Source organism: Mizuhopecten yessoensis, unplaced genomic scaffold (genome assembly GCF_002113885.1).
Source record: "Mizuhopecten yessoensis strain PY_sf001 unplaced genomic scaffold, ASM211388v2 scaffold11041, whole genome shotgun sequence".
NCBI classification, from domain to species: Eukaryota; Metazoa; Mollusca; class Bivalvia; order Pectinida; family Pectinidae; genus Mizuhopecten; species Mizuhopecten yessoensis.
This window is the reverse complement of record NW_018408849.1, coordinates 429997-452788: the sequence shown is the minus strand read 5'-3', so window position 1 is coordinate 452788 and position 22792 is coordinate 429997. Positions and strand designations below refer to the sequence as shown.

The 22792-nt window shown below is 39.6% G+C and overlaps 1 protein-coding gene across 1 annotated transcript; it reads right to left on the bottom strand.

The window, feature by feature from the left end:
* Nucleotides 1-4594: 4594 nt before the first annotated feature.
* On the bottom strand, nucleotides 4595-19986 carry LOC110464923 (lysine-specific demethylase 8-like). Its single transcript, XM_021520399.1, has 8 exons — nucleotides 19512-19986; nucleotides 15860-16028; nucleotides 14807-14960; nucleotides 13397-13588; nucleotides 12260-12392; nucleotides 11822-12000; nucleotides 9523-9645; nucleotides 4595-7450 (listed from the first exon to the last, which is right to left on the bottom strand). The coding sequence occupies exons 1-8, from the start codon at nucleotides 19693-19695 to the stop codon at nucleotides 7277-7279; spliced, it is 1308 nt and encodes a 435-aa protein (XP_021376074.1). The 5' UTR covers nucleotides 19696-19986; the 3' UTR covers nucleotides 4595-7276.
* Between the last annotated feature and the right edge of the window lie 2806 nt (nucleotides 19987-22792).

Here is a 22792-nt window from a genome sequence, read left to right as displayed (position 1 = left end):
GGTCACATTATACTGACAACGGGTGAACCAGTACAGCATTCCACCGGTCACATCATACTGACAACGGGAGAACCAGTTGCTGCAGTTACCCTGAAAGCTGAACATTATGCAGGAAAACTACTAGTTTAAGTGCTTTGGTATGTCGGTATTAGGACAGAAACATTCAAGCCAAAAGTGAGGTATTGCAAAGCAAGGCACTAGGAAACACAAGGAAGTCACTCAGGAGAGAAACATATAAAAATCCAAATGTTGCTATGGGTACAGCAGATTGTCTTTAATTGTGAATTGATAATGCAGAATACATATAACATATTACCTAATTTTTCAAATTTTGAAAATCACATCATCTCCTACACAATTAAACACTAGCTTGCCGACACATTTGGAACAGGGGTAATGACCGCTGTCTACCAGTCAGATTGGTTGACTTGTATTACATGTAAATAAATCGCATGTCACTTAAAATATAGCACGGTGTTGCGCCATTGTGTCACCATTCAGGTGTGTCAGAAGTCATTTGTGACTTAAGTAATTAACGTTAATTGTAAATGTCATAGTATTAATGTATATAGTTGTCGACATGTTTCACCACATGTTTCATTCTGGAGATTTACACTCTCGTCAGTGTTGGCTTTTATCGTAATGGTATAACGGACGTGTCAGTTACTGAGCGATGTCCTGCTGTCCAGAACAGGAAATACAGTTTCAATGTTTCATCAGCTTTCGGACATATCATAAATAAATATTTTTCAAACCAATTAAAATGTTTGGGGTTTATCAAAGTTGTTTTCTGGTGGAAATGGCTTATTTTTCCAAAACAAAATAAATGCTAATGTATGGTTAAAGCATAGTTCACATTTATACTTGAACATATTATTGGTTATAAAAACGTTTTTTTGTGTGGTTAAACTAACATGTCTTGGTTTGACGTAGTCTAGTCAAGTAAAACCTGACCATACATACCAACAGAAACAGCTGGGTCATCTATCTATGACAAATCTGCGTAAAAATATTATATTTTTCCTGGACAAAATAAAAGATCGTGGAAACATTTTAATTGTTTTAATGTTTATCGCATATTAACAATATAAATAACTCATGTAATTATATTTTAAATAGCAACAACTGGAGACAAAAGTTTGGACGTTCATTTGCTATAAATGTTACTTGTCCTATACAATAAGCCTCTATTGAGGAGACACTCGGTAGCTCAAACTATTGGGTCCATACAAATAGAACTTAGCAGCTTAAAATCAGAAATGAAATAGAAACACAAGTCTTTATTTCTTGACTCCGACATCGCAACCACCCACAAGTATCCGCAAGATAAAAATAGGGCTATGTAGGTAACTAATAACTTGGTAATTGTCTGCTAGCACTGTTGATTATACAGCTTACAAAAATAACAAGGCTTGCTTGATAACAAAGAAAATCCTGCTCCATTTTTTCAAAAGACAAAGTACTAGCTTATCTTGATTCTGTATTCTTTAATACCAGTCAATGACAAAAATATGTACATGCATTTTTGTGTTTGACCCCGAAATTTCAAAAGAATCCTCATCAACAATATTTTATTGCCGCATCTGCCAATTGATCAATCAAACTATTACCAAATCTGTATTCTATTTCTGTTATTACCTTTAATCAAGGGTGACATCCGTACAGTGTTTACTGCATGAGTGAAAATAATGTTGTTTTAGAATACCTAGCTGTCGATGTGATAAAGAAGAAAATAAAAACTACATCAATACAAAAATAAGATATAAAGGTACGTTCTGTCATAATCCTTCACGCTTCGGAGTATTTCCATTCAACTTTTATTACCGCAGATATATTTTTTGAACATTTCATCAAGTATTTAATAATAATAATAATATACAACATTTAAATACATGAAGCGCCCTCTATAATTTGTAAAATAACCCCAAAGCGCTTTATTTATCAAGCGTTGTGGCCTGTACAACAATAATAGATAACTTATTGAACTACTCTCATTGTAAATACGAACGCAGCTAGGGAGGGCTTTGGCTACAGATCAGTTGTCATCGATATATTTGCAAAACATGACATTTGTGTTTGTTTGGGGTTTAGTTAAGGTCATATGAAGACGAGGTAATGTATGACAAAAAACATAGGCAACTGCTTACATAATGGTGGGACATTGTTCACGATCAAATATATAATTTGCTGTCATAGAGCTATACATGTGCGTTAAGATAAGCTTACTATTTCTTCTCAGAACGATTCCTTTCCATATACTACACACGGTAGGCGGTTTCTGTATTTTGCTATGACATCACAATTAAATGATTATATGTTAAACATATTTATCAGCATGTTCAATGCACGTTAAACTTTTATAATCAAAATTCAAATCTAGAAAGCAAAAACCAACAGCACAAACCATGTATTATTTTTATTTACAGCAATAATATAATTTTTATGAATGGCGGAAAGATTTAATTTTTGATGAATCAAATGCCATATTGTATGTTCCCCGCGGGCGTCTCTTAATTAATTACGGTGATGAGGTTCGATCTCCACTACTCATCGGGAATATTTCCATGTCTCCTGATCTAAAATCGAGTATAATGCTAAGATTAATGATATCAAAAGACCTGGTTTCAGGAGTGATACTTTGTGTACGACGTCATAAAAATATGTATTTTGATCTTTTGATTCTTAATTCCAAGTACATCATCCTGCCACCTTTATTATCGGTAGATAATCCAGCCACCTTCATTATCGGTAGATAATCCAGCCACCTTTATAATCAATAGATAATCCAGTCACCTTCCTTATTAGTAGATAATCCAGTCACCTTCATTATCAATAGATAATCCAGTCACCTTCATTATCAATAAATAATTCAGTCACCTTCATTACCAATAAATAATCCAGACACCTTCATTATCAATAGATAATCCAGTCATCTTCATTATCAGTAGATAATCCAGTCATCTTCATTATCAATGGATAATCCAATCATCTTCATTATCAGTAGATAATCCAGTCACCTTCATTATCAATGGATAATCCAGTCACCTTCATTATCAGTAGATAATCCAGTAATCTTCATTATCAGTAGATAATCCAGTCACCTTCATTATCAGTAGATAATACAGTCACCTTTATAATCAGTAGATAATACAGTGACCTTTATAATCAGTAGATAATACAGTGACCTTTATAATCAGTGGATAATCCAGTCACCTACATTATCAGTGGATAGTCCAGCCACCTTCATAATCTTGTCGTGCCGAAAGAACGGAAATAGAAGTGGTGTGGATCACGTTCCATAATATAAAACTGAAGTCGGAGTTTAAATAGTAAGATGTCTTTACTGCTGTATTCTTTAAACAGTTTTACTGCCTCCACGTCGTGCCATATGTACCGCCACGAGGTCTTCCTCAATACCATATGTAATTATTCTTTAGTTTTAGGTAATATGAAATAACCTCTAAATCCACAAAGCTGAGGGCGTCATACATTTGAACAATTCAATGCAAATTGTTGCTCCTTTGCCAACAAATAACAAGCAATTGTTGTTGTTCGTTAGAGCAAGTGTGTCTTTGAAATGAAATCATAAGAAATAATAGATTTGTTTCCCATAAATCTGTGTATGTACATGCATCTCAACAATGTGTAAAGGGTATGTTTATTTTGCGAGAACTCTTCAACAACAAATCTGCATGCCGAAACGAAGTGGTTAAGAAAATAAACAGAGATAAATGACGTTGTTTTTAGACAAGCATCCGTGTCCAATATTTTGTCGAAAATATACAGTTTTACAATATGAAGATTGCCCTCCTCAATTCGATCATCTTCGTTCTCGAAAATGAGACGGAAAATCCTTCTGGGTAGTTTGATAACGGGATTCAATGTTGATAGACTGACGATGCTTGTCTTTAGGGAAACCACTAAAAGAATTAGATTTTAACTATTCTAGCTGTGAGCGTCGAAATGGCAGCACCGGCTGTATGCTCCCCAGGGAGTTGAGAACGATGTGCTGGTTACAACGGCCCTTTAACAACGGATACTAATTTGTGAACCGCTTTGACACGACCTACGAACTAGGTGGTGAAAAAAGGGTATATAAGGAACTCGAATTATTATTGTTATTATTATTATGGTCGAAAATAAGCGGAGAGAGGTCTTTACAATCTGAAATGTTCAGATCATGTTTGCGTCTAGTTGATCTCACTACAACAGCTTCTACATTGACAAACATGCGACCTGGTGAAGAAAAATTGTACTGCTTTGTTCTATTTCTGGTAAAGGTATTGCTGTCCTGTAAAAAGTTAGCGATGACGAATGTGTCAGTATCATCACCAGTAACTTCGTGATCGAGTTGAAAGCTTCTGTTTTAGTTACCTCCCAAAATTGCTACACCAAAACATAACAAGTACAAAGCACCACAGAAAGAGTACCAACAAATTAAACAACTATCTTATTACCATTTTCATTATTGTGAAAAAAATGTTCATAGCAAAAGAAGTATTTCATATAAATCACACGATGTTATGCAATTTACAGTATTTCTGTAGCTCTTATTTGAACCTTTACGCTAAAAATAAAAACATAATCAGGGGTCGAACTCAGCTCTTTAATGCCTACATGTTACAAGTGTGGCCTTTAATGAATGTTTAATGTATGGCTGTTAAAACGTTTTAAAAACAATAAACATTGAAGGTACATAATTTGACCAGGTATTCTGCTCATGTTAGGTCGCTTCATCTACTAAACAGAAGGAAGAAATCCGAATTAAAACAGTAGCTCTATGTGGAACCCTCCCGCTGTGCTGGTATATGCGTACAACCGTATTAATTGACAGCTTGCTTCGAGCTTTTACAATTGTCGATTTAAATGTATTGAAAAAATGAACAGATATATAGTATTGATGTCATAGACTTCGGCAAAGATATCGCTTGTCAGTGTACCAATTTGTTTTACTGGAGACACGTGAAATAAAGATCGTTAGGATCACACATATACGTGCTGCAAACATGTACACAGAACATGCACGCCGTTGTGTTTATGTGTGTCTGTCGATCAGATAAAATAACCTCGTTTTCGGTTGGAAAAATATCTATAAAGTATTAAACAAAATAACAAGAATGGCATTTCATGTCATTAACGAAATTGCTGAAAATTTACATTTTTTTTCTGAGTGAAAAAAAAGGAAAGAAAATAGATCATTAGGAAAGTTGCCAAAGGGAAGTCGACAACGTTCAAAGAGTACTTCTTTTATTTAATGGACAAGCTGTACGTACTTAAATGTTATTTGTGGTATTCGTGTTTTAGTTTATTTATTTTAATGCTATGACAACAAAATTAATTGTGTTGCCCATGCTAACTGTTCTGGATGTCATACGATTTACATTAAGTTAAGTTATATTAATATATGATCATAGTTTTATATTTGGCTTGTCTCATTACTACTGAAAGGTTTAAAATGTATACTTAAAGATCATACGTGTACAATGCATCCACAGGGCACTGGTAATTTGAAAATATTTATGCGGAGTATCATCTTCTATCAGATATGTATATTGTCATGTTCAATAGAACGTATTTTTTTTACAATTTGAAGATTATATGGGCAACATAATAAATTTCAAGGCGTAAGGATTTGACGCATTAATACTAATTAGATGTGATAGATTTTAATGTTCGGGTTACTAGATTATATCTATATGGGATAGAACTATCTCTGTGCGGAGAGCATGGCTTCATTTCTAAATGAAAATTAGGCCTGTTGCGTAATGAAACATAAACAAATGGTAGATAAAAAATAAAAGCGATAAACACTTCAGACGAAGAATTTACATTAAGAAAGCTAGACAATGTAGAAAAAACCAAGTCTAGTTAGCAACAGACTAAACGCAGCATGACGTACGAAGTCTCCCTTCATGATGGATAAAGTGCTAGGGAGTGTATGACGGCGATGGAAGAACATATCGCCGAGTTATGTTTTTAAGGCAGAGTGTGGCTTCTAATTAGGCTGTATGTACATCACTGTTAAGGATGTGATGACAAGGAGGTTTTAGAGCCAATGTTTAAAAGTGCAGAGCTTGATGTTCCATGTCAAACTTGGTTTCAGTAAAATGCTAGGAATATTTACCACAGCAGCACTACATAAACAGAATCACAGCTCATTTGTATTTAAACATATTTATTATCTGCACTTTAGTGACGAGAATGAGACACACGTTCATTCTACTTAGGAACGACTTTCTCTCTTATATAAAAAAATATAGGGAATGCAAATAACATATATGAATGATATAAATTGTAAATTATTAATTTCTGTATTAAATTCCTTTTGACTTTCGTGAAATCTGTACGTGTCTATAGGGTTCCTAATGTGGCGTCAACGATTTCCATTTTGTAAAAGGTTTGAATTAATGATATATATTTTAAAAGCATGTCTTCTAAACAAAATAATGTTTTACAAATCTTTATGATACTGACACTCCGGAACATTGTTATCACCATTCTTATATTGATGTTTACTACTGTGTGCCAGACTAATGCTCAGGTGCTCGGATGGCGCAGCTGAACGCGCAACTGTCTTTCACCAAGGCGGCCGGGGTTCGATTCTCCTATAGGACGTGAAAAGGTATGGGGTCACATGCCCGACCACGTGGGGTTTTTCCCGGGTTCTCCGGTGTCCTCCCACATTAAACCCCCCCCACGAGCTGACATCTGGGCCAACAGGAGTGATTCATATAAGTTGAACTTACTTGTTTCATAATTGTTGTAAAATAAAATAAAAAGTTTGTCCATATCTTTGAACAGATACTCTTGAAATAAATCGTATTTTAGAGGGCTACATTTTGAATATAGCTTTCATTGTGAAATAGTGAATTTCTGAATGACATAAATTGGGCCACAAAATGTTAACTGTAGATTCCAATCAGTTCATTGTAGGCCTTTGTAGATTAAGCAGAATTTTCCAGATTATTCAAGTTACGGAGAGATGAGGTAAAAAGTATGACTGTGTAATTGAAAACAGATATGTGGAATTCAGTAGTAGATTTCTGAAAAAATAATGATGACTAAAATGGACGAAATAGTTAATAAGAAAATGTGGTTGTTAGATGAGTTTGTATCTTTCAAATATGGCTCTTTCTGTTTTATTCTTGGATTACACGTGCATTGCTTATAGTGGTCTAACATTATATAACGTACAATGAGATTATGTCTCTTTTTTATCAATATTACTTTATACAAACTTGACAGAACTGTTTATAAAATATTATATTTCCTTTGTTTACAGTTCCTCTTTGTTAAATGTAGGTTCTAGAAAAGCGTCATTGTACAGTATACACAGTCTCTGTAACTGCTCCAGTTTCAAGTTTCTTATTTCCGTCCTCGTGATGAACTTTTTCCCTGGATTTCCCGTTAGGATCTCGAAAGCTGTCTTAGCAGGTGGGTAATTGTACGCCTTTTAATAGAAAATAAAACAAAACATGTTTAATAGTAAATGACATTTTCGAAAGAAGTTAACATTTTATTTTTCATTTAGATTTCTTCATTTGTTCAGAACAGAACCTTAACGTAATATAAAAGCATAGTTTCTTCTCGAATTGCATTTCATAATGTTGTTGAATTCGATTATGATACCAAATAAAGTCAAAGTTTTTGTAAAATTGATTAATCTTATGTAATTTTTCAAATGTGAACATAACTGTACCTTTAAAATGTGTCATCGAATTGTGTGTACCTTTCAAATGTGTCATTAGTTTGTGTACATCTTTTTAATGTGTCATCAATTCTTGTGTAGTTTTTAAAGTCACCAATTCATCATCATAGTCATAAAAGCCATGTCAGATATTTTGTAGGTTACTTTCTGTGAATGTATTTTGTGAAAGAGATGCATGCCACAGCAACTTACACACTTTTTTATACCAAGAACTGTGCTTAAAACAGATAAACAAGAGTATCGCGACAGCTTTCACTGACGCCAAACCAGGAATCGTACAAAATAAGTCGTCCTTTTTGTTTGACTACCTAGAGTTGTGCTTCGTTGATAACACAACTGAAGTTCAATGAAAGTGGTATTTATTTAAACTATGAATGTTATAAGGGGGATACAATCCAATCGCTAAAGGTTTTTCTTTGTTTTTGTCCTAAGCAGCAGGACTCATAATACCTATACAAAAAAACACTAGAGTAATTTTGTTGGTATTTATGAAGCTAACCAAGTTTCATACACACTACATGACGTCAGTAATTACCATGACAACCACGCAATGCACGCACTATATCTAGAAATGTACTGTCATAGATAGCGGTGTGGTAGTCCTCAGCGCCACAGCCGACCTTGTCACCTATACCGTTTGTTTCACTCATACTTTTTGCTGGGCGTCGAGGTAGAAATGTACTGTCATAGATAGCGGTGTGGTAGTCCTCAGCGCCTCAGCCGACCTTGTCACCTATACCGTTTGTTTCACACTTACCTTTTGCAGGGGGTCGAGGTAGAAATGTACTATCATAGATAGCGGTGTGGTCGTCCTCAGCGCCACAGCCGACCTTGTCACCTATTCCGTTTGTTTCACACCTACCTTTTGCAGGGGGTCAAGTTAGAAATGTACTGTCATAGATAGCGGTGTGGTAGTCCTCATCGCGACAGCCGACCTTGTCACCTATACCGTTTGTATAACACTTAGCTTTTGCAGGGGGTCGAGGTAGAAATGTACTGTCATAGATAGCGGTGTGGTCGTCCTCAGGGCCACAGCCGACCTTGTCACCTATACCGTTTGTATAACACTTACCTTTTGCAGTGCGTCGAGTTAGAAATGTACTGTGATAGATAGCGGTGTGCTAGTCCTCAGGGCCACAGCCGACCTTGTCACCTATACCGTTTGTTTGTATCTATGAAGCTAACCAAGTTTCATACACACTAAATGACGTCATTAATTACCATGACAACCACGCGATGCACGCACTTTATCTAGAAATGTACTGTGATAGATAACGGTGTGCTAGTCCTCAGGGCCACAGCCGACCTTGTCACCTATACCGTTTGTATAACACTTACCTTTTGCAGTGCGTCGAGTTAGAAATGTACTGTGATAGATAGCGGTGTGCTAGTCCTCAGGGCCATAGCCGACCTTGTCACCTATACCGTTTGTTTCACACCTACCTTTTGCAGGGCGTCAAGTTAGAAATGTACTGTCATAGATAGCGGTGTGGTAGTCCTCAGGGCCACAGCCGACCTTATCATCTATACCGTTTGTTTGTATCTATGAAGCTAACCAAGTTTCATACACACTAAATGACGTCAGTAATTACCATGACAACCACGCAATGCACGCACTATAACTAGAAATGTACTGTGATTGATAGCGGTGTGCAAGTCCTCAGGGCCACAGCCGATCTTGTCACCTATACCGTTTGTATAACACTTACCTTTTGCAGGGCGTCGAGGTAGAAATGTACTGTCATAGATAGCGGTGTGCTGGTCCTCAGGGCCACAACCGACCTTGTCATCTATACCGTTTGTATAACACTTACCTTTTGCAGGGCGTCGAGGTAGAAATGTTCGAACTGCTCTTTATGCAGTTTGTCCTTGTCCCTGATTAGCATGTCCAAGATATGAGTTAACATAGTGGGGCTCATCTTGTCAGCGTCTAACACCTGTTAAAGTATAAATATAGACTACATCCTAACGTCGGATGGGCAAGATGGTTGATGGCTTAGTACAAATATCAAAAAAATTGAATCGAGTTCTATCAGATCTGCGTTCGATACTAGGCTGTAATTTCTCAAAACCTTACACAATCTAGTAAAATTTGTCTATCGCATTTATCCCTTTTAAGCATCTTCCCGGTCATCCATTTAACAGAAGTGGTATGGATATATCAACAAATCAATTCACGCTTCTCGTCAATCTCATTAGTTTAGACCCTGATTTATGTAACGTGGCGGTTTGGGGATTGGTGCCGTTTGAGGTACAATATAGCTCTCCTCCGTTGCAGATAGTCTGTTAAATTGTACATTTGGAATAACCGATACGTTTAGAATAAAACGGTTAAGCCATTGGGCCACGGCACTTCCGTTGCCCAGATCGCACAATTTGTTAAGACGATAATATGTTAATTTGAAATCCAGGGTTCCAATCCTTTTTAAACTTCGAACACTGTTTTTGATTTTTGTTACGATTATTTCATCTCTATTTCTTTCATCACATTCCAGCAGGGTACGATTTTCTTTTCAGGAATTATATATCATAGCTATATGATCAGGCCCCAAATTTTGGAGAATTTACGAATAAAAAAATGTTATAAATCTGTAAATATAGCTTGATTGATTGATTGATAGGTTTTACGTCCGCTTCACTACCGAGTAGTTCGGTTACCCAGCAGACGAAGAACAGACGGCTCCTATGCCTAATAATGCCTTAACCAAACACTCATCGTACAGAATAACCAAGTCAGGACCGGAAGTGTGGTACTGTGCCGCCTCCAGCCACACCAGCCCCTGCCTATTCTATGAATTTGACTGTGTGATTCAACATTATCTAGTAAAAACTAATTTCCTTTTATAGGTTACTCATCGTTTACAATGATGTCGGTCATATGGCAATGTCATTAAATATGGTACAATGAAGTTTCTAAAGCCCTTGCTTGTTTTCCTCTTTGTTTTCTTTTTGTTTTAAAGTAAAATGATTCTAGTTAACACATTTTACTTGCTGTGTAACCCCATTGGAAATTTAATTGTGATACCACTGCATGGGAGATAACTCTAACGTCACCAGACCTCTGTTAGAGTTCATGATTTGACATCAGCTTGTATTCGTTTGTCGCTGATTTTTTCAGTTAAAATTGTTGTCTGGTATTCAATTTTCAAAGTAGAATCCCAATTAAATTTAAGATTTAAAATGAAATGTCATGTTGTAGTTTTGTTATCTGTTAAGATTTTCCTCCATATGTTTTATTTCTCTTTTTTTTTTTAACGGGAGAACATTTCCATTGTTAATCATTGAAGGTACTCTGTACAGCTGCGAAAATAAATTGACCTGATTTATTATCAATTTTGTTTATCTAACTTTTCTTTACATTTAATCCTTGTTTACACCCTTTGTATTAACGATGTTTAAACTCAAAGGAGGCGACTAATGTGGAGGTCTAGAAATATGTTTTTTTCCTTTTTTTTGTGATGTCAAATACGGGGACAAATTACATCTTTTCTCTGCCGTCTGCTCCTACTTGTCGACCTCGCCTTCTTACCGACCTCTGTTATGGGCCTTTGTCTTGTCCAGGTAAAATAGTCAGAGGGCTGTCTATTTCCTACGCTTATAGTGCGATATTTTAGTATCTGGAATGACATGTCTCACTGAACTCCTTCTCTCACTTCTTTACAAATACAAATGCACAAAAAATATATTTAACATTACAAGTATGACGGCGAAATCTCAACGCGAGGAGTGATATTTCTTATTTCTAACGCAAAGCTTGCTTCAAGCCTAGCGTTAGCCATTTATGAATTTCAACCCCTACTGTAGAGAATTATCATTTTTATTCGTTTTATCAATGGCATATCCTAAACATTAAGTAACGACATTTGTAATTCATGGTGTTTTATTTGTACATGTTCCCCCGTCAATGGCTGATTGTGACGTCATATATTATTATTCCCCATATGTTGCCTATTTCCCTTTTTGTGGTGTTTTCGACGTAACGTCATTTTTTCGCTCATTAAAGTACTTACAATATACCAGCACAAGTTATCTGCACGATAGTTTGGGGGGAAAGGTTATGTACATGATCTATGACGTAAAACATAATATTTATGGTTATACATGTACGCTTACCCTGTCTCCATTTCGAGATGTCCAGACGAAGTCAACATCAGCCAATGATGGAATACTTGGTTTGTCATCCTTTTTTGCTACTGGCAGACGACAGTCAGAGGAATCAAACTCGAGAGACGGGGCGAATAGAACAGTGTAGGACATCCCTCTGCCATAGGAACGAACCTGGTGCATGTATCCTTCAAACATAACGCAGTGCAAAAAATATACATTTTGAAAGAGCTGTAGGAGCTGTGATTGGCTAAAACAACATCACGTGATATGGAACAATTTCAAAACGAGTATTTGAGCTATGTTTGGTAGTTTTGGGGTGTGATATATACGCTTAATATTTCAATATTTACGTGCGCCAACTTCAAGTACTCTCCTACGTTTCTTTGACATTTCTTATCACACTCCATTATCATGCATAATTTTGTTTCTTGAGTGAAATAGTACCTGCTGGTAGAAAGAGACAATCTCCCGGCGAGAGGGTGCTGTATGTCCATGGCGTCTTTGCGATGTTAGAGTTCTGGAACATGTTGATGAAGTCCATGTCTAATGGCGAGTACCCTGCACCAGCATTGTGGTACTGAAAGGGGAAATAATGAGATCATTTCACCCATTTGTAAGTTTCAAACGTGTCAATCAAAGGTCGGTCATATTTGTAGTGCTTTCGTCTAAAAGCAAACTAGTTGATTGGTGTACATCATCAAGGGGGAAACTACAAGTATGACGTATCTTGCTGGATTACAATCTCGGTTAATACCATCGACCAGTAGTTAGCCCTGGTGTTGGGACCAAACAATAAAACTCTTTTAGGTAGAAATATTTCTTTACAACTGGGGTATGTGCCGTTGCAAAGTCACTGTTACATTTCAGTTATCGTAAAATGTCAGGAAAATATAATACAATATGAATATTATATAACATTTGATATAGCGCCCTATTTAGCTAACATACGCCGCTCTAAAGCGCTTTACAGTACATAGATATACAATTAGCGTATACATTAATCAATACAATTTTGAGGAATTCGCAAGAGCTGCCTTATCAGGCGCTTACTACTAGTCCTATGCCACCTGGCTAATATCTCCATATGTGTGTATGCCTGCGTGTGTGCTCGAGATGTAATGTGTTCTGTTTGTAGTGGGACAATGCTTCCAACGGTATCAATTATAGTGCTACCTCGATTACATGCTACAGCACAGTAATCGCAACCTCCACCCAAGACCAATTTACACTCCACCTGGGTTGTTCGGAGTTGTGTGTGTAGGATCAAAACACTTTTTCTTAATAAACATGCCGTACGACGACTACGGGTATCAAACCCCGGCCGACTGCGTGAAATGCCGGAGTGTTAACCACTCGACCAATCCGCCCATATCTCAATTACATATCATTTTATCACTGTTTATAGAGAACTCGGTCATTCTTTAATCAATCATGCGTAATATTAGTCACAGTGTCCCCCTAACTTTCCAACCAACCCGGTACGCCATCACATTTTCTTGTACGATAAATATAATGTTAACAATACTATTCCAATACACCTGCAAAGCATAACGAGACAAACAGAAACTCTTTCCTGTTTACCTTTTCTTTGTAGTTGAAATGTTTACGATGTTCAGCCTCGATTACAATGAAGTCTTTTCGTCCGAATAAAACGCAGTGCAGAGTATGATCTTCGTGACTGTGAAGCATAGAAGCGGTTCCCCCAGAACTCATCCATAGTTCCGCTTCCTGTAGCCTCTTCCGGTAAGTTCCGCATCTCATACATCCGGGCACCTGAAGCATTAAACATACATATGTAGTTCACGCTGTTTACACACAGGTGATTGTACCTTTAACATTAGGTAATACATACAGTATGCCAAAATGAATTACATGTCATCATACAGCTCTTTCGTCCACTATGACTCATCGGTGATGCTCGGGGCCGAACAGTTAGCAATCCAAATAGGTCTAATCTACTGTTAAAACAGAAATGGAAGTGCGTAAAATACATTAATTATATAGTTTTAAACATAAGAGGAGTACTGTTCAAGTTCAGATTAATAATGAGCAAAGTGTTTATATTAGTGAACCGTGCCATTTTTCAAAGGAGATAACTTTGGCCATCTACGTTACAGCAAAATTCTGAGACTAAGAAATCCACCAGCATAATCTACCACTGAATAATTAAGCTCAATGTTTGATAAAGAGGGAAAATTCAGTAAACTTTCCATCCGTTTTTCGGTCCAATGAAGAGAAACGAGAATGACGTCTAGCGCGGAGGTCTTAACAAATACGGTTTATTGGCTATCAGTATCGGACGTTGGTAACGTGAAAACACCTTATAGTTTCAATTAACTTACAGGGGAATATTCCAGTTATGGCATTGGCATTTAGAACTCATAGCTGAAATGTATATGACAGTGACATAGTTTGCTATTTACAGAGATTAAACAATATCCTCTATGATCGCCAATATTTACAAGAGGCGCCAATAAACACCAATGGAAAAGCGATGATGAGAATATCGTCTAATATTTCAGTTTCCTGTCAGAATATAATTGTACATGCAAGACTTCAGGACTGTTTCCAGATCCTGAAGCCAGGCCATTGAAACAATTATCGAGACGAATGACAAGTTTGAATTATAATGTTGGTCATTTCGAGGTTTTTAAAGCAAGGTGAGTTTTTCTTGTGGTATTGCTTACATATTAGGTGGTACCCAATATACACACTAAAAAAAACAACTCTTGAGAGCAATAACTATCGTCTGGAAAATCGGCAGCCAGAGACGGTCATCCATTGAAAGTTGCTTAACCATGAAAGATGTTTGAAACCAATGTGTGACGTTAGAGCCCCCTTAAATGGTTTAAAACATTTTGATCCTATTGCGTTTTTATCTTAACCTCTTAACTGCCCTCCTTAAGTCAGCACAAGCTCGTTATCATCTTACCATCAAACGGCTATAAATGATATAAGGCCGCTAAACAGCAAAATGGCATATTGACCTACCGGTAACTCCTTGGCCATTTCCGGCGGAATTATGGTTGACAGGTACCAGTCCTCGTACGTATAATCCATGAGGAACTTCTTCATTGTCATCCATTGGTACTCGTGAGCTCTTCTCTCCTTCTTCACAGTCACTGTGACGTTCAGTTTGCCATATCTACCAGACAATGGATCATGTTTCTTAATATCTTCATTTCTATACTGAAATATGTACAGCTCTTGATAAAATACCGGTTACGTGCTTCTTATAAACACAAGCCAGTGGAGTGATTAATAGGTCAAATTATGCCCCGATATCATGAAACAGCCCTAGAACTTCATAAAAACACCTTTCTTGAAAAACAGACCAAAAATATTTTGAAATGATATATAACAACAATCACTGCATATTTATAACATTTCATTTGTTTATGACAATGAAATATTACTAAGCAAATTAAACTTGATCGATTGTCAGCATTATTTCATAATCCCGGGGAAAGGAGTGATATCCACCCAAATGAAGCGAAAAGCTCTGTTTTTCAATTAATAAGATATTTTTATGCAGTGGACCCCATTTGATGAATTTGGTACTAAGGGTTTTACCTGTATATATAACCGTTTTATGAGAATGAAAGTTTATATCGTAACACCACGTTATGACAAACAAAATAACAACAATTCGAGGTTCTTCTCTAAGCGGTACACAAATTAGTATCCGTGGTTATAGGGCCTTTGCAACTAGCCAATATCTATTTCTCAACTCCCTGGGGAGCATACAGCCGGTGCTGCCGTTTCGGCGCTCACAGCTAGCATTCAACAATTCTAGCACCGCTCAACCACGTGCTAATTTACATTTGAGTAGACTGGAATAAGTGGTGTAAAGTATCTTGCTCAAAGATACAACACACTGCCGTGACGTGACGGGACTCGAACCCGCAACCCTTCGGTCACAAGCCCGGCGTCCTACCACTAGACTACCGTGCATCCTAAGATAGAAGACAACACAGTCGGGTTGCTATTTAAATCAATACAGATTGTTGGAGGTTATCATTATCATTGATAAATACAACCTACTTATTTTCTAAGTATGCGTCGTTTTCCCACTCCTTCAGAATTGGTTGGTGTTTCATCGCCTCCCGAATGACCACCGGCTTGTTCGATTTGATGTACTTTATGTTGAACGCATGCGCATGGGGCATCTCCAAAGTGTTCATAACCTTTCCGGATGGATTACGTTGAAATCCTACAATAAAACATCTTATTTACAAAGCGGCTGCTTGTTTGTTAGTACATATCAATAACAGCCTGTAAGGATGACCTTCCATAGTTTACATCTCGCAACAACGAGATCGTTATCTTATAAGATCTTACAGCTATTTCATAGTTATTAGGCATCGTTATTAGGAAATACCGAATGGTTTTGACTGGTTTCCATATACATTTATAACAATACATACCAGTAAATACTATTGAATTTCGTCATAAAACTTGAAAAAAACCTTCGAAATATAGAAAATATGTGTGATTCTTAAATGAAATGAAATTGTATTTAGATACTGAAAATCGCTATATGATTACAGTGAGCGCGATAAGAAACAGTTGGGGTCGGGGGTGCAGTACGTGTTTTTAGGTGGGGTGAACAGTACGGTAGGGGGAGGGAGTGCAGTACGTGTTTTGGGGTGGGGTGAACAGTACGGTAGGGGGAGGGAGTGCAGTACGTGTTTTGGGGGGGGGTGACCAGTACGGTAGGGGGAGGGGTGCAGTACGTGTTTTTAGGTGGGGTGAACAGTACGGTAGGGGGGGGGGGTGCGGAAGGGGTTTTGGGGGGGGGGGGAACGGTCGGGTGGGGGGAGGGGGTGCAGTACGTGTTTTTCGGTGGGGTGAACAGTACGGTAGGGGGAGGGGTGCAGTACGTGTTTTTCGGTGGGGTGAACAGTACGGTGGGGGGAGGGGGTGCAGTACGTGTTTTTCGGTGGGGTGAACAGTACGGTAGGGGGAGGGGGTGCAGTACGTGTTTTTAGGTGGGGTGAACAGTACGGTAGGGGGAGGGGGTGCAGTACGTGTTTTGGGGTGGGATGAACAGTACGGAAGGGGAAAGGGGGGGGGGTGCAGTACGTGTTTTTGGGTGGGGTGAACAGTACGGTAGGGGGAGGGGGTGCAGTACGTGTTTTTAGGTGGGGTGAACAGTACGTTAGGGGGAGGGGGTGCAGTACGTGTTTTGGGGTGGGGTGAACAGTACGGTAGGGGGAGGGGTGCAGTACGTGTTTTTAGGTGGGGTGAACAGTACGGTAGGGGGAGGGGGTGCAGTACGTGTTTTTAGGTGGGGTGAACAGTACGGTAGGGGGAGGGGGTGCAGTACGTGTTTTTAGGTGGGGTGAACAGTACGGTAGGGGGAGGGGTGCAGTACGTGTTTTTAGGTGGGGTGAACAGTACGGTAGGGGGAGGGAGTGCAGTGCGTGTTTTGGGGTGGGGTGAACAGTACGGTAGGGGTGCAGTACGTGTTTTGGGGTGGGGTGAACAGTACGGTAGGGGGAGGGGTGCAGTACGTGTTTTTAGGTGGGGTGAACAGTACGTTAGGGGGAGGGGGTGCAGTACGTGTTTTGGGGTGGGGTGAACAGTACGGTAGGGGGAGGGGTGCAGTACGTGTTTTTAGGTGGGGTGAACAGTACGGTAGGGGGAGGGGGTGCAGTACGTGTTTTTAGGTGGGGTGAACAGTACGGTAGGGGGAGGGGGGGCAGTACGTGTTTTGGGGTGGGATGAACAGTACGGAAGGGGAAAGGGGGGGGGGTGCAGTACGTGTTTTTGGGTGGGGTGAACAGTACGGTAGGGGGAGGGGTGCAGTACGTGTTTTTAGGTGGGGTGAACAGTACGGTAGGGGGAGGGGGTGCAGTACGTGTTTTGGGGTGGGATGAACAGTACGGAAGGGGAAAGGGGGGGGGGTGCAGTACGTGTTTTTGGGTGGGGTGAACAGTACGGTAGGGGGAGGGGGTGCAGTACGTGTTTTTAGGTGGGGTGAACAGTACGGTAGGGGGAGGGGGGGCAGTACGTGTTTTGGGGTGGGATGAACAGTACGGAAGGGGAAAGGGGGGGGGGTGCAGTACGTGTTTTTGGGTGGGGTGAACAGTACGGTAGGGGGAGGGGGGGCAGTACGTGTTTTGGGGTGGGATGAACAGTACGGAAGGGGAAAGGGGGGGGGGTGCAGTACGTGTTTTTGGGTGGGGTGAACAGTACGGTAGGGGGAGGGAGTGCAGTGCGTGTTTTGGGGTGGGGTGAACAGTACGGTAGGGGTGCAGTACGTGTTTTGGGGTGGGGTGAACAGTACGGTAGGGGGAGGGGGGGCAGTACGTGTTTTGGGGTGGGATGAACAGTACGGAAGGGGAAAGGGGGGGGGGTGCAGTACGTGTTTTTGGGGGGGGTGAACAGTACGGTGGGGAGTCAGTACGTGGGGCTTTTTGGGGGGTGAACAGTACGGTGGGGGGAGGGGGTTTGCAGTACATGTTTTGGGGTGGGGTAAATGAACGGTGGGGGTGGGGGTTAGGGTTGGGATGCAGTTCGTGTTTTGGGGTGTGTTGAACAGTACGGTGGGGGTGCAGTACGTGTTTTGGGGTGGGTTGAACAGTACGGTGGGGGTGCAGTACGTGTTTTTGGGTGGGGTGAACAGTACGGTGGGGGTGCAGTGCGTGTTTTGGGGTGGGTTTAACAGTACGGTGTGGGTGCAGTATGTGTTTTGGGGTGGGGTAAATAAACGGTGGGGGTGGGGGTTGGGATGCAGTTCGTGTTTTGGGGTGGGTTGAACAGTACGGTAGGGGGAGGGAGTGCAGTGCGTGTTTTGGGGTGGGTTTAACAGTACGGTGGGGGTGCAGTGCGTGTTTTGGGGTGGGCGGAACAGTCCGGTGGGGGTGCAGTTTGTGTTTTGGGGTGGGGTAAATGAACGGTGGGGGTGGGGGTTAGGGTTGGGACGCAGTTCGTGTTTTGGGGTGTGTTGAACAGTACGGTGTGGGTGCAGTATGTGTTTTGGGGTGGGGTAAATAAACGGTGGGGGTGGGGGTTAGGGTTGGGACGCAGTTCGTGTTTTGGGGGGTGTTGAACAGTACGGTAGGGGGAGGGGGGGCAGTACGTGTTTTTGGGGGGGGGGGGGGAAAAATAACGGGGGGGGGGGGGGGTTGGCAGTACATTTTTTGGGGGGGGGGGGGGAAAAATAACGGGGGGGGGGGGGGGTTTGCAGTACATGTTTTGGGGTGGGGTAAATGAACGGTGGGGGGGGGGGTTAGGGTTGGGATGCAGTTCGTGTTTTGGGGTGTGTTGAACAGTATGGTGGGGGTGCAGTACGTTTTTTTGGGTGGGGTGAACAGTACGGTAGGGGTGCAGTACGTGGGGTTCTTTTTTTGGGGGGGAAGGTCCTAAATAGTACGGAGGTGGTGGGGGGGGGGGGTACGTAGCTTTTTGCGACATATATATCTAAGTATTGTTCGTGTGAACTGTTGAGATCATTATTCTCACATTCGGATTCACAATAATGAACATGCATGCACCAGGGTATCACGTACAGGGTGGGCGGGTCTACCACGTCACGACCACATTTGTGAAGTACGTATTCAGATACATCGATAATATAGATTTTTATCTTTCCTATGTATACATGCTTTATCCTTGTTATTCATCCCTGAATTACGTGAATGTCTCCCCGGAAAAAACCCGGATCTGCCATTGTATCGTCCTAACCTACCCAAAGGTCGTAGATGTCCGATCGGAATGCCTCCTACCGGGCGGGTGATCGTCGGCGGGAACTGATGATCCATACCCATGCTCTTCGGAAATCCTACCTTTCCGTAAATTGGAAGAAAAGTGTTACAAGCTGTGAAAACAACGAGTAGAAACGTTGACAATCCCATTGTAGAGTTTTTTTTCATACACTTAAACGGTAGCAACCGATGTTCGTTTCACTGAAATTGACATAAGATGACACTGACTTTTCCTGTCACAAGTTTCACTGGCACCTCATGATATAAGAATGCGGTGTACGGCGTTACCTCTAGAGTTCACTTATCAAAATTTTAGAAAACCTAAAAACAGTCTCAATTAATCCTTAATGTCCGCGAGTACGGTTTAAATAGCTCGTGTGTACAGTGTATGCCACGTCGCCAGCTGGTGAGCTGGTGTATATAGTAAATCGGACTCCAGCGGGTCGAAGATTTGTATTTCTATAAACGTGTACATGAAGGAAGAAAACGTTTATTGTTTCTTATCGATTGCTTTTGTCTGTCCCGCGCAACAGATGGGTTGAAAGGAATTCGCGGTCAAAGGTCATGATTACGTGTTACTCTCTCTATATAATGTTCAATGGTTGACGCGTGGACCCTGCGTACGTGTTGTAACATGTATTACCACGTCAGTTTATGTAACTATCATCTTTATTTCATCATGGCAATCAAGAGTCTTAATCAACTCACCTATATCTAGAATATGTCTACAGCTACCACGTGTCTATTACGATGACATCTGGATCACAACACTTTACTATTGTAGATATTTTATAGGTACTAAAATCAGTGGCGGACTAGGCGTGGGTTCGAGGACTCTAGAACCATTAGGTGTCTCTTTAAGCATGTATCTGTTAAATTGCGTTTCTTTTTTTTAAGTTTGTTTTCCTAAGTCACGCTCTTGAACAAAAGAATAATTGAATGATCTTTGTAAAGAAAAAAGTATTTCTATATTTCATTGACTAACTAAAAGTAATGAAACTAGAGGTTTTTGTTCCTTCCTGAGGGAAATTCAAAAGAAGTCGGTGTATCTCGACATCGCTCGCCCATTTTTACGAGTTATTTCCCTTTCTACCAGGCGTCTATCACCGGTCTCGGCTAGACAGATAGTTGCAATTTATTGATTTGTTTTAAAGCTCAGTTGATATTTTTGTCAGTGTTTTTGTGTAAAGACTACCTATAAACTAGAAACACTCAATACCACCTTCTTAATCCACTAAATACTGCAGACATGCTGTGTAAATAAATGCATGTTTACAAAAATATTTCACGAGTGTTTACACTTTGGTCGAACGGTGTATAGGTTCTGGAAATAGCGATCACCGAAGCGAGAGCTAAATAAATAACGTTGTTGGACACCGCCAGTCGAGGTAAATTTGGATTATTTAAATCTCTACCCGTGTTGTGTAATCAGTCAAAACGGATACTTATTTGCAACTTTTGAACGCGATAAAATGTCACATATTTCCATAATCTCTTCTTAATCTTTTAATCACAAGCGCTGATATCCGAGTCGATATAATTTCTAATAATAAATCTGATAAATTTCGATTGAATTCAGAGACGATGATAAATAAAGAGTGTATGAGGAGACCATCAAAGCACATTCCTGTTAAGTTAATGTCTGAACTTTGAACAACCGTGGCTCGTAATCTGTTATGATAAAATTGACAATGATTACTAGTGATTGTACTGTCGATTACTTGCGATTTCCTTGTATAACTATTACATGGTAACAAGTCGCTTCCGACTGTTATTACAGAGGTTTTGCAACCTTACGGGTACTTGTGAGCTACAGTACACGTACAACTATATTCTATGATTACATAAAGGACCACCCACGTGTACGTGCAGCATGTATAGCTGTGGCCTTTCAAACTTTCTATCGTAATATGAAAAGGCAAAGCCTAAAAAGAGCGTTGCTTTTGTTGATCTCTGATATTTACTGATTCATAACGAGATAAAACTGCTTTCAGAATGAGATAAGAACACTAGCTAATTGGGATTTTAAGACCGACATAACAATTAGGGGAAACCGGGCCAAGTTCGGCCCATTTTTACATTCTTGATGTTTGTTCTGTACATGAATCTACCAACTGAAAACAACTGTCATTAGACCATGAATAAACTATGAATAACACGATTCTCGTGCAACCAGGCAGTCAGCTGATTTCACACACAATGACCACTTCATATTACTACGCATAGAACTTTTTTCTGAGAAGAGTTATCTTCCCTTCTCCAAGATAACGTAGTTGCGAGAAATAATTATAAACATTACAAAAATCATAAATGATGCATCATTGTACTATTATTATTATTCTTTCTAATTTAAAATTATATTTTTTTACTTATAACATTGTCATATTAAATACTGACTTCCGACTCGCAATCGGTTCCTCGTGGTCACGAACTTTCTAACACCCAAACGTCCGGCTGGGTAATCCCCGTGACATCAACTTGCAACTTTAACTCCGAAAACTTCGTAATGGCACAGGGCACTTTATCCACCAACTTATCATCATTTACGTCTGCAGACTTTTTTTGGTAAACAGTACATTCAACGGCTGTACATTTAACTTCAAATGAGCTCTATGCCTACTGCCGACGGGTGCTCGGCCGACGAGTGTCCTGGATAGTTACTATGGTGACCGATGATTTGAAATATATAATATGTGGTGTTTAATGCAAATAAAAATATCAAACAAGATCAATTTTCAAAAATGAAAGATATATTAAGTGCTGATTGTTATTAGATTATAAATATATATTTTCGTTTTAACAAAATCAGATGATCGGCGGAAGTCGAACATTTCAAGTTTGTGTGTAAACAGGAATTATGACTGTTCATTTTCTATGGGTCTGTCCGATACTAATATTAGAAATATCAAATTCACAAAAAAATGTGGTAACTTTTATTTATTGTAGTTCATCATATTGTAAATATATGAATTGAATGGATTTTTTTTCATGTACATTGCGGCAATGAATAGCAGTAGCCTATCTTCTGAGCCCCGCCATGGGGTAAGTTCGGACAGGCATTCGGGTAAGTTAGACCCCGTTGGAACCAGCTTAATAACGTCGTCAAAGCATGCAACGTCATATTTTCCCGACAATTTTCCGACTTTTTACGTGTTGCATGGGCCGAACTTGCCCCGGTATCATGGGCCAAACCTGTCCGGGCCCAAATTGATATTTTAATAAATTCCTATAGTACAACAATATGATAGTAAGTGTTTGGCTAGGC

Coding starts and splice junctions, on each gene's coding strand:
- LOC110464923 (XM_021520399.1), bottom strand. CDS start 19,695: ATGAAAAAAAACTCTACAATGGGATTGTCAACGTTTCTACTCGTTGTT. Junction 9,646..11,821: donor CATCTCGAAATGGAGACAGG/GTAAGCGTACAT, acceptor ATACTTTAACAG/GTGTTAGACGCTGACAAGAT. Junction 7,451..9,522: donor ACCTCGACGCCCTGCAAAAG/GTAAGTGTTATA, acceptor TTCTATTAAAAG/GCGTACAATTACCCACCTGC.